Source organism: Haliotis rubra, unplaced genomic scaffold (assembly GCF_003918875.1).
Source record: "Haliotis rubra isolate DU_JTF1 unplaced genomic scaffold, ASM391887v1 Scf1788, whole genome shotgun sequence".
Lineage (NCBI taxonomy): Eukaryota > Metazoa > Mollusca > Gastropoda > Lepetellida > Haliotidae > Haliotis > Haliotis rubra.
In genome coordinates this window covers 97555-110418 of record NW_025765767.1, presented here as the reverse complement: position 1 = coordinate 110418, position 12864 = coordinate 97555, and the positions used below count along the sequence as shown (strand labels likewise).

Here is a 12864-nt window from a genome sequence, read left to right as displayed (position 1 = left end):
ATCGATATATCCTCCTGTTTGAACCAATACCGTTTCGTATTATCGAAGTGCCTCGCTGCCTATTCCAAACTATTCAAGCGAACATTAGTTAGGCACTTCTTTGCTTGGTCTTATTACTGTAAATCACTTTAATGCAATTGTATTGTGTCATGTTTGAGATCCAGTGCATTGTCTTTTTGTGACTGCAAAACCACATTATGTGTATTTCAGTATGTTCTGTAAATTGTTAACTTCTGTGTGGGGTTTATCTGATTCTCGACCCTGTTCCTGGTGTACCAGTTTCAGGTTCAACCTCGGAGTTGCAATTCGGAAATCAGTGGGAGCTCATCAGATGTATAAATGAAATTTGTTAACAAAAGTATACACAATAATTTCAATGTGAAATGTGTCTGTTTTGAATAATTTCAGAGAACGAGAGGAGGCAAAGATAAAATCACAAGAATTAGAAATTCTGACATAAAGGGAAGAAATAGAGATTTCAAATCAAGGAATTTGAAAATGCAAGACAGACGAAATCCCACTCTACCAAATCTGAATTTCTTTGATGTTACAAGTCAGGTTGGTTTCTTGTTTTGAAGACGCGGAAGTTGGCAATATCTTGTTAACATTCTGAGATGTTTGATACATATTTGAAATGGCCCGAGCAGTGACTAAAGGACAGAACACAGGATGTGTAGTCAAGGTATGATAGTCGTTCCGAAGTGCAAAAGGCCACTCAGGAGACGTATGAGTTCCTTGAGGCCTAAATGTGACAATTAATGCAGCCGAGGATAAACAAAGGATGTTGCTTATATGAAATTTGATAGGGAACAAGAGACTTTGTTTGATTGGTGGACTTTCTGGAAGGTATTTTGAGGCAAACATTGGCAAATTTCAAGCAGTCTCCAGAAACTGACATTAACAAGTATATCAGAAGAACACTTCACGACATTATTTTCGTCATTTCGTATTTTGGTCATTCTGGCCTCCGTCAAACCCCCAATTTCTAATTGACAGTGATCCATTTTCTTTTGTATTACTATCTCAATGTCAGACTAAAACCATCACAGAAAAACGGCTCCATAGCTTAAGAAGAATAGCGTTACTTATGGGCTAGTTAGTGTGGAGTTTGCCCTCACCTGACAATGTTCCATTGATAGCAGAGCGTAATGGTCACTACTAACACATTTCTAACAATCCTTGTCCTCAGGGCATAATAGTGTTTCAAAGACGCAACTTTATTTGAAATGTAAGGACAATCTTTGTTCGCTAATGAAGCATACATCAATCCCGTCATTGGATGAATTCCCACTGGGTCAGTGTTTGTTGCGCTGTATTACGTGGCAATATCCCAGAACAAGGACACGTTTCTAGCCAATGATAAACTTGCAAGCAGTCTGGTTTTGACTCTTAGGCATGAAATCTTTGTCATTTGAGAAAAAAAAAACGCATCCACTGGGATAAATTCGTCAAATACCAACGTGTCTGGTTATGGCGTAATAATGACATCATTAATAGTAAGAAGAAAACAGTGTGCCATATGCGGTCATGGACGAAATAACCTTACAGAATTAAATATTATTTGATGGATAATCAAGGTGGTTCGTGCGTGTAACCTGTTAATAACTCTTAAGTCCAAGATACCTTGATAAACATATTGTGCCATTTCCATTAAAGTTGCTAACCGACCCTTTGTAAATTTTTTACCCAAATATGCGTGTATCCATCAGTAGCCGTTAAATGCCGTATTTACCAACATCGTACGTTGATCAATGATTCATAGGATTAGTAGTGTCAGATTTCAAAGGATTATATATCCCTAAAGGAGTATGTAGGTTGTTCAGAGAACAATAGGTGCATCGGGCTACAATAACACATTCCTAACTTCTGGTTCATACCTTCGTCGTTTCCAGGCTCCTAGATCAATCCGATGTGCTCTGACATGACTGCAATACTCTTAAAGGACATACCACCTACTCCCTGTAACGTGCAGGTAAAACAAAACGTGTTGATCGCACGAGGTCAGGAGTCGTCCATGACGAACTAGTATGTTAAAGCTGCAGTGTATCTCACGAACACGTGGATTCATTTTATGATAGCTCGAGTACACTTACACATCAACAATTACGACGGATGGTTTGGGCTCGACTGCAGTGAAGATCATATTGGATTGAATAAGTTGACTTCGATCATTGGTGAGTTATTATTTCTTTATAAAATACAACGATTTGTTTGATATATATCAGATACATATAAATACCCACGACGAACAGCAAGTATTTGAACAGTTATGTTTTAATCAGCTTTGTTTACTCTACAATTACGAATGCGTGTTTCGATAACAAAATGTCCTGCATACAAACACACACAAGTAGGTTCGTGAAACTCACGGGGTCAGAATATACACATTTAGATAATACATACCTATACATAATTTATTTCAAATATGCCCACATGCGGCGAGACATGAAAGTAATATCTGCAGCCTCGTTGTGTTTTGTCTCGAGGTATGTTTCCAGCACCATGTTGCCGTTGTACAAAATATCCTTAGCTCTAAGACTAATTTAAGTCTATGTTAAGGTATCGGAGTATCGCCTTAGCGCTAAGATCGCTTTGTACAACGGGCACCCTGGGCTCAGAATATCATAATTTGGACACACTTGCACATTAACAACAACAAAGACACAAACCTAACCAAGTGAAATAAACAAACCAAGCACAGATTTACAATTTAAGATACAAATTAACAACCCATACCCGTTTTCGGCAACACACTTTAAGATTACCGGCAGAAATATGCCATGTGACCAATGACACATACAGAGATGTAAGAGCAATAGGAATGTACATACACACCATCCTCAAACCTTGCAATCAAACCTGCTTCGGCGACGTTCTGTCGGATGGCTGGAATATACGCATTATCATACATACGGATAAAATTCATATGGAAAACGTATGCAAAAAGACCAATGTTGTTGAAATGTTCAAAAGTGTCTCTCTTACACGACATTTTCGTAAGTGTAAAATGGGACAATTATAATTTGCTGATGAACAATGGCTATTTCTGGCGTAATTAAAATACAAAATACCTTTATTAACCTGAGAAGGTCTAGACCAGAAAATACTGTGATCACAGCATGAGCATCGATCTACGCAATTGGGATCCGATGACACGTATCAACCAAGTCAGCGAGCCTGACCACCCGATCCCGTTAGTCGCATCTTACGACAAGCATGGGTTATTGAAGATTATTTCTAACCCGGACCTTCACAGGTCAATATAAGTTATGAAACGAAGACTACAAGAAGAATTATGTTCTTTACGATTAAGAGTTTTTTTTACATCCTCGTGTGTACGCGCTACAACACAGCAACCTTGTCACACGAGTCTACACATTAAACATGGTCTGCCCTAAAGTTTGAGCTGGAACAATTATATCATATTTCAACACAGAATCCACCCGTAGGAGTGAAGGGGTGTGTCATCCTACCGCAGTGATGTGTCATGTTTAGCGCCGCTAGCTGGGTTGTATGTTGCAATCATAGTCAAACAGTGATAAATAATATGCTGGGAATTGTAAATTACCTTCTTTTTTAACCTATATGCATTGACAAGTTCAAGGGGAGCTGCAGATAAAATCTTCCAGGGTGCTTGACACATATCATGTGTAGCTACCGTTACAACACTTAACTTGAAACAAGCTTTCATTTCTCTGGCATTTTGTAACATAAAAGGATGATAATTAGTGATGTGGTTTTAGCAGTATCAGAAGTAGCGATGTGGTTTTAGCAGTATCAGAAGTAGCGATGTGGTTTTAGCAGTATCAGAAGTAGCGATGTAGTTTTAGCAGTATCAGAAGTAGTGATGTGGTTTTATCAGTATCAGAAGTAGCGATGTGGTTTTAGCAGTATCAGAAGTAGTGATGTGGTTTTAGCAGTTTCAGAAGTAGTGATGTGGTTTTAGCAGTATCAGAAGTAGTGATGTGGTTTAGCAGTATCAGAAGTAGTGATCTATGGGTATCAGCAACGGCCACTATTTCTCTCACTACATGTCAATGTTGGCTCTTATACAATATTGTATCAAGGTACAAGAGCATTGTACTCTATTTTGTTGACAATTTCTTTTTCAGGCTTCAATGAAAATGGCGGACAAAATCATCCCAAATGTGTTTCTTCTCAACCTGATTGTGGCCTTTATATGTGGTAAGCACGGTTTATAAATAATCTTCACAAAGGCTACACCATTATGTAACGATTTGGAGTGGGTTTAATGGAAACACGATAACCAATGTATTTGCACGCACAATACTTCAGTGTGAAACAACAAAGAAACGTTGATTACGTTAAGTAAATGGATATCATTGGCACCCAATGGCCGAACGCAGCAGGGTGAATGAACAAGTCCAAAGGCAATGTACAATATAGCAGCAGTGTCAATAGCAAGAATGTCAGTGTTCAATAATGTTAACCTTGCAGCAACATTTGACAAACTTTCAAAATATGCCAAGATTCTGATATGCAGGGAGACCCGTAAAGATCCGGGGTAGAATAGGTCTTCAGCAACCCATGCTTGCCGCAAAAGGCGACTATGCTTGTCGTAAGAGGCGACTAACGGGGTCGGGCTCGCTGACTTGGTTGACACATGTCATCGGTTCCCAATTGCGCAGATCGATGCTCATGCTGTTGATCACTGGATTATCTGGTCCAGACTCGATTATTTACAGATCGCCGCCATATAGCTAGAATATTGCTGAGTGCGGCGTAAAACTCAACTCACTCACTCACTCACTCTGCAGGGTGAAACATTTGCACAACTGATGTGACACGGAAGAAGCATCCACTTGCCAGTGTATAAAAATTCTATAACTGTTCAGAAAAAAAAGTTTATAGCCGTTTTAAAAGATTCTAAATAACAACTGACTCCATCAGAATTAAATCTAGTAACGTTTACACCAGTGCTTAAGTAAGGTTCTAACGCTCCATGACAAATAATGCTTTTTAAGACTGAATGTTATGAGCTTCTACACAAAAAGCTTGTTTTCCAATTAATTACACGAGCATTATCCTATACTACTATTGTCATATTCTGGCTGCAATAGGGTAATCTAGCGGTTAAAGAAAAGACCAAAGATACAGGTTTAATTCCCCAAATGGGTACAATGATGTCAATGGATTGTGTATCTTGATATTGGTGTAATATTGCTGAAACGTGGAGTCAAATACGACTCACAAATCCACGTTGGATATTATCGGTTTGATACTTTATTCTGAGCTTATGGTACGGTATGAAGCTTACCCCTCACTTGACAATGCATCGTCTACCACTGTATCGAAAACGCCATTACGTAACCTAAGAGTAAGTGAATATGGTTTTACGCCACCTTTATCAATGTTTCAGGAATATCACGGCGGGGGACATCAGAAATGGGTTTCACACATTGTACCTATGTGTGGAATCGAACCCAGGTTTTCAGTGTGATCAGCAAACGCTTTAACCATTAGGCTATCCCACTGCGCCGCATAACCTAAGACATTATCGAAGTGGTTGTATAACTTTATAATAGTCAATTGCGTCCATATGATTTAGAGTTGATCACATTTACTTTGGCGCCGAGTTTCATGTCTTCCCTGTCCAAATATAGTCTACCATGGTTGTAAGAGGAAGTTGTAAATATTTATGACAAAGGAAGTTGTTCAGTCAAACCCAAGTAAATGAGGGCATGTACGGCAGATATATAAACAGTGTAGATAAGACTTCTGCGTCGTGTTATTCGTAGTATCATTAACATATTCAATTTATGATCTGACATGATTTGTGCTTACAAACTTTCAATATATCATGTGCGCGTTGCTGATTTTAAATATTCAAAATTTCTTCTATTAGATGGTCTTATTGTCTTTACTTTCATGTAGAATTAAGTGTCCATTGAATGTATGCTGCATGAGTTTATATTAACTCACTGATATTTAATTACTATTATTAGTATTGGAACTACTGAGATAGATATTCAAAGACGTTTATTCATTGTATGAACGGGATTTGTGACTGTGTATCGAATATACTTGATATATTGTATGTGAATATTTGTATGAATATACTTATGTGAATGCATTCTTCATGTACTATGTAAAATGTGGAAATAAAGATTTAAAAAAAAATAAATAAAAAAAAAATATTAACTCACTGTTGGCTCATTTTAATATATTTTTTTTAAGATATGCACATGGTAAATTAATCTGTTGTCCTACAACACTTACGATAATAATTTACTAAATACCTGAGTTAATATTTGACTTCACATCCGCAATATCTCAGCCATATCGTGACGAAAATAATTTATATAATACAAAAATGAAAACATAGTGAGGAGTTAAACCTGTCGACGATGGACAGTAAAAAATACTAGAGTATCACAGATATGAACATAAAACTAGCATGTAAAACTAAAACAGTGTAATTAAAGAAGACAATACAATATAAAACACGGGTTGTAGATCGCCAGCATCTGAAGGTAGATCACCACACTAGGGACCATGGGGAGTTACATTACTTTTGCTTCCTGCATGAATCTAGTTGGATTTACACCATTCCTTCAGCCGCTGGCGATCGTATGATAATTGGCCGAAATTTAAAAGAACAAAAATACTGCGTTTTAAAACTTGGTACGTGAAAATGTTACGTTGAAAGTTTTTTGGGACTTACGTACCCTCTCAGGAGGACAATAATTTTACAATACTTCAACCCCCTTTGAGGATACAGCCACTAACAATCTGAGTTGATAATCTGAACAACCAATTATAAAACTTTATCTATTTACAAAACATATATCAAAATTCATTTAACAAATCTATCTCTTTTAAAAAATCAATGATTAAATGATAATAAACTTTAGTAAAAAGGTCCTTTACTGTTTTGATATTGAAATATTTAACACTTATGATGGAGAATTCAACACAGTCACTTCATCATAACCGGTTTATTGTGTTACAGATGTTATGTTTGGGATTACACTTCCTCCGTACTGTACAGATTCTAGTACGGTTGTTGGGTTGAATTCCCATCCAGGATTCGAACCCAACACCCTCAGAGACAGGCACCTAATCGCCAGGACACCCTGCTGTCTTACCGCAGCGGCTGAGTTGGTTTGGTGGCTGACTTTGTGCGCTGGCGAATAGTGTAATCACAAATACCGGTATAACATTTGTTACATTTGACCACTTTCTAAAAGGCAGTGTGTATTCAAGGGTTCCTTGTGCATTAGACCGATAACTCCATTCATTGTGCGATAAGTCTTTCTTCTGACGACGTCTGATTAGTAACTGATTATTGTTCGCGGAATAATTACTATAACAAAACTACGCATGCTTACTTGTCCTAAAATCCAAGCTGTCATAACAATGTTTCTGAACTCTGAAGTAAATACTGCAATTGTTCCATTCACTGCAAGACCTATCTATAATTATTTGCATAAAAAAAGTCATTTACAATTTGATGCATTAACATCAAATAAATGATATACCGCCGGACACTCCGTACTATTATTAAGTTTGTAACGTATAAATGAAGAAGCAATTATTCCACAATAAGCTTAAAGAAAGAAACAATGAACGTATGCCATACTGATTAATTTCGATGATCGATCGATTCTTTTAGATTTCTCAATTACCTTTTCCCAATCATTATTGTTTGCGAATGACATTTGTATATATGTATGTACTTTAATTAACTTTCTCCATTTTGTTCTGCTCTCTTTGAACCTCAGATAACTCGAAGTATTTAGATAGGTCCTTTCAACTGTGACACGACATGTGCATGTAGATATGTTCTTCGTGTTAACCAGCTGTTCATTGTTTTAATGTACGATATACACATGGTAAGAATACCTGAAGCCCTAAACAATAATATTAGGGACTGCAGTACTCCTTGTTTCCAAGTTACAGCTCAGATGACCACCCAGTGCCCTGGGGGAGTGGCTCTTCTGGGATCACATCACACAATAGTCGCTGACAGAAGCAACTACACAGGATTTGCATGGGTTCGACCAAAAGGTGACAGGTACATTGTCACCTGCAACCCCAGCTGCAGCCCTATTGCTGGATACAATGCAACCACGAACGTCACACAATCCACACTTATCATAGACAGTGTCGGGATGGATGATATTGGAACCTGGAGATTAGTGGACGCAAACGTGTTGGGTGCCATCCCAGAGGACGTGTGCCAGTTGACAGCAGCTGGTGAGTATATAGATATTATTTGTCGAGTTTATTATTCATGAGCCTCAAACCCTGACAAGGGTCCAGCAGCAATTGTAACTGACGCCGAGGTGGGAAGGCTTCCTCAGTCAAGAAATAATATGGTCATGTTACCATATTAACTATTGCTACAATCATCCATGCCGTCATAAATATACATAAATCCCTTTTCGATAAATATATTGATAGGTAAACTCTTATCTGCTGACATATGTCGTCACTTGGACGAGCTCAGCGTTCATTTTGCATTTCTAACAAACAATGGTAATACTCGTATCATATACATTGAGAAAGTAATGGTTTTTTGAGTAACTTTATAAACTATATCAAGTTTGAGTGAAATGCCCGAGTCTTCATGTGCTTTTTACTTCTGTTTCTCCATATTGTCCTGCAATCAGGAATCCCACAGTGCAGCATCAGCAGTGACGAGAACCCCGCCTCCCTGGAACCTGGAACACAGCTGACTCTGACGGTGGACATCGCGGGCTACTACTGTTCTGTGGAGACTGGCTTTGATCTCACTACTGGTGCTGTGACTGAAGAGTTGGGAACGAGACACAACGTCAGTGTTGTAACAGACTTAACCATCACCACGACCTTCAGTGTAGACATCACACGATTAGGTGAAGTAACGCTGGACTTCACATGTGACAGAAGTTGGACTGTGACTTGTAATGGTGTCCAGAAACTGCTGAAAAGTAAGTGGAAATGATGTTTAGTGTACACAACGAAAGGAGTTAGAGAGTTGCATCTCGGCGTAACAACTTGATGTGTACAAAATCAGGGTAAACCTACCGGGCGCATGAACGAAGCAGACAATCCATTGATCAAACAGGAGCAAATATATAGTTCAAAACATTGATAGGCGGATCACGGATTTCTGATGCATGCCCTATAGATATGTTTAGGAATACAACTAATATATTTCATTACATTATTTCATTGTTTTCTCATTTATTCTTTAATCCATTCTTTCGTTCGTTCAACAAATCCCTCTCATTCATATATTCAACACATCCTTTCAATTCATGCATACATTCAACGAATCCCTTATCATTCATTGATACATTCACCAAATCCCTTCTCATTCATGCATTCAACAAATACCTTCAACAAATTCCCCTCTCATTCATACATTCAACAAATCCCTTCTCATACTTCAACAAATTCATTCTCATTCACGGAACATTCAACATATTCCTTCTCATTCGTTCATATATTCAACAAATCCCTTTATATTACATTCAGGCCATAGTATTTCACCGGCATGGACAAACCCAGCTCACCAGAATCTGTATAGTGCTGATTACATAATAAGAGATACCCTATGGCACTAATATAATATCATCGGTTCTATGCATAGGCCTGTGGATATTTGTTAGAATTATGTTTTACAATTTTATTCACCTTGTATTGTATTGTTCACGTTTCTTCTTTTCATGCATTCGTTCATTCATTCGTGTATTTTGTATGGTATTGTGCATGTTTCTTTTTTTTAGGTCTTCCCCATTCATTCACTCATTCATCCATTCATTCATGTAAAAAAAGATCCTATTTGTTTCTATCATTTTAATCCTGCAACCAGCTCCACCACATTGCAACATCAGCAGCGACACAGACACCGCCGCATTGCATCCTGGTACAAATCTCACCTTGACAGTCGACATCAGAAACTACTAGTCTACCCAAGCTGCTGGATTCCAACATGTCTGATCTGATGAGTTTGGTTTAATGCCTCTGCTAACAATATGATGGTGCAGGAAAACCCGAAGAAAGACAGGTCCAAGGAATTCACGGGCTAAGCGAAGCCCTCGAAAATCTGTACAGTGCTGGTCACTTTGGCTTAATCTATAATCATCAGTTCTAGGCACAGCAAATGACCAATTGTTTATGATACTGTTTATCATTTTCTTGTTTATTATGAGAATCAATTTTGTTTCATTCAGATTTAAGTCAAGTTGATTTAGTCAAAAATGCCCATCAGTTGTCAAGTGAGTTTGCTGCTTCAGCATGGTGCCAAAACCTCATTCCTCCATTCAATGCAAATCCTTTTACTGATATTTCAAGTTAATTTTGTTTTGTCATCCATATATCTATCCATCAATCCATCCATCTACCCTTCCATCCATTTATCCATTCCTTTCGACCGCCTCTGTGGTGTAGTGGTTAGATCGTCCGCCCGGAGAGCGGAAGGTCGCGGGTTCTATCCTCGACCGCGTCATACCAACAGACGTTAAAATATGGTACTTGTTGGTCCCTGCCTGGCGCTCGGCATTAATGGGTACAACAAGGACTGGTCGGCTCGGAGTTAGTATAATGTGTATGAGTGGGGTATTCATATTTCACTGCGGCATGGTATAGGACTATAAAAACAGCTTCAGTCTGGGCTAGTACAAGCAGGCGCACATACACATACACACGCATGCACGTCATCATATGAGCGAAATATTCTCAAGTACGACGTAAAACCCAATTTCACCTCACCTCACCTCCATTCCTCTTCCTTGTATTCATTCGTTCATTCCTTTATAATCATGATCTACAATTTTTTCATTTTGTGTTGTATTGTACAAGTTTCTTCCACTCCTCCCTTCCTTTCTTCATTCATTTAAATAGGATCCTATTCATTTTATTTATTTTATCCTGCAACCAGCTCCACCACATTGCAACATCAGCAGCGACACAGACACCACCGCACTGGATCCTGGTACAAATCTCACCCTGACAGTCGACATCAGGAACTACTACTGTTCCCAAACTGCTGGGTTCCAACTGACAACTGGAATCATTACAGAAACCCTCCTGGAGAACCAGACAATGGACAATATAACTGACACTATTCTAACCCAGCCCTTGAGTGTGACAGCTGACCACTTCGGAGACGTCACTGTGACGTTCATGTGCGACAGCATCACCAGGCCCCTTGTCTGTGACGGAGTTGACAAGTTTAGTGGTACGTATGTGTGTGTATTTATATTATTGACTTGAATGTATCGATGGCTGTTGTGAGTTCACATATATTTAATCTGTATTATACCTACATTATATAATATCTAAACGCAGGTGACAGTGGGTTAGGCACGCTCGGCACGCAGAAAACCCTGATTCTGGCGAGAAAAAGATTTGAGTGTACAAAACGAAACATGGGTCCATTAGCATTACTTGACAATACTTGACGTGGGGCAAACGAAAACGGCATCACACTCATTTCATTTCTTGTAGGATTAGCACCTTCGACTGGAGAACCTACAGCCACGGCACAAGGTCAGTTTTACAATGCAACACTCAAAGTAAATACAAACCAGCTGCGACACTTTTGAGGCAGATATATGCAAATTCTAACAGTATATTCAGTGTAAAGAAATCTTCACTTTTCCACTCCGTACATGGCTATATTCATACGCTGCTTCTAGCAATACTCCCGCAATATTCGGCAGAAGACACTTCAGCATGTTCAGATGTGCGGAATGGAAGTCTCAGCTTGACTGGTCGTATGTCTCTTAAACCAATAACTTCTCACCGTCAGTACACCATGAAAATGCAAGGGAGGTTGGGGTCCCATAATGGTTACAGTGTTCGCCAAATGCCCGGGTTCGATTCCTCGCATGGGTACAATGTATGAAGCCCAGCCTGGTGTCTCCCGCCGGACAATGGCTAAAAGCGGCGTAAAATCATACTCACCCACTCATTATGAATATGCATGCAATTTTGGGTATACAGGCAGACTTTAGTTACTATCCACTAAAGAAAAACATCCGTTAATAGACTATTTTGATTGCTATTTGTAATGTTGTTCTTGTCAGTCAGTACTGATATTGTCCTCAGTTGTTGGCGATTTATAGCCCATTTTTACATTGTATTGTCTTCTTTAATTGGAATATTTTAGCTTTATTCGCTAGTTTTATATTGATAGCTGTGATTATCTAGTATTTTTACTGTCGGCAGGTTTTTTATGATATACATATATTTCATTCTAATATCGCATGTTCTCGTCACGATATAGCTGAAATATTGCCGATGTGACGTTAAATATTAACTCACTCACTCACTCACTCACTGATATCGTCCTCTCAGTCACAACGTTAACAGCTCAGCAGCTATTGGTTATGTTGTTTACTCAGTCAGTATTGATATTTTCTTTTTTAGTCACATCGTCACCACCTGACCAGCCGCCCCCTACCACCAGACCCCCTCCTGCCGAAGATGATACTGTAGCTCTTGCTGTCGGATTATCTGTGGGAGTTGCCGTAATCCTTGTCATCGCCATAGTTCTCGTTGTCCGCTCTCGCCGAAATAAACTGACATTAAAATAAGCATCGCAAGTACACATGGGATGAATTAAATCTAATAAACATGAGATTGTTTTATGTTACATTATTCAATTCCTAACTCATCTGTGCAAACAGGTGGTCACATAATTTTCCTTTTTATGACATCCTTCTCGGTGTTATTACGTTACATGTGTATTCTGTCTTGTATTGAAATGTATTACACCTTTTCCGTCTAGGATAGGTGGGGTAGCCTAAATTTTATAGTGTTCGCCCCACCCTCGAAAGACCCGGGTTCTATTCCACCTATGGGCAGAGTTTGTGAAACCCATTTCTTGTGTCCACGGGGCGGTAGGAT

At 38.8% G+C, this 12864-nt stretch overlaps 1 protein-coding gene and 1 long non-coding RNA gene across 2 annotated transcripts; both read left to right on the top strand.

Annotated features, from left to right (window-relative positions):
- Positions 1–2115: 2115 nt before the first annotated feature.
- Positions 2116–8233, top strand: LOC124273246. The gene is made up of 3 exons (XR_006897586.1): positions 2116–2174; positions 4113–4185; positions 7918–8233. It is a non-coding gene; the product is annotated as an uncharacterized LOC124273246 (long non-coding RNA).
- Positions 8234–8454: 221 nt separating this feature from the next.
- On the top strand, positions 8455–12595 carry LOC124273250. Its single transcript, XM_046708465.1, has 3 exons — positions 8455–8936; positions 10892–11191; positions 12385–12595. The coding sequence occupies exons 1-3, from the start codon at positions 8594–8596 to the stop codon at positions 12549–12551; spliced, it is 810 nt and encodes a 269-aa protein (XP_046564421.1). The 5' UTR covers positions 8455–8593; the 3' UTR covers positions 12552–12595.
- Positions 12596–12864: the final 269 nt, after the last annotated feature.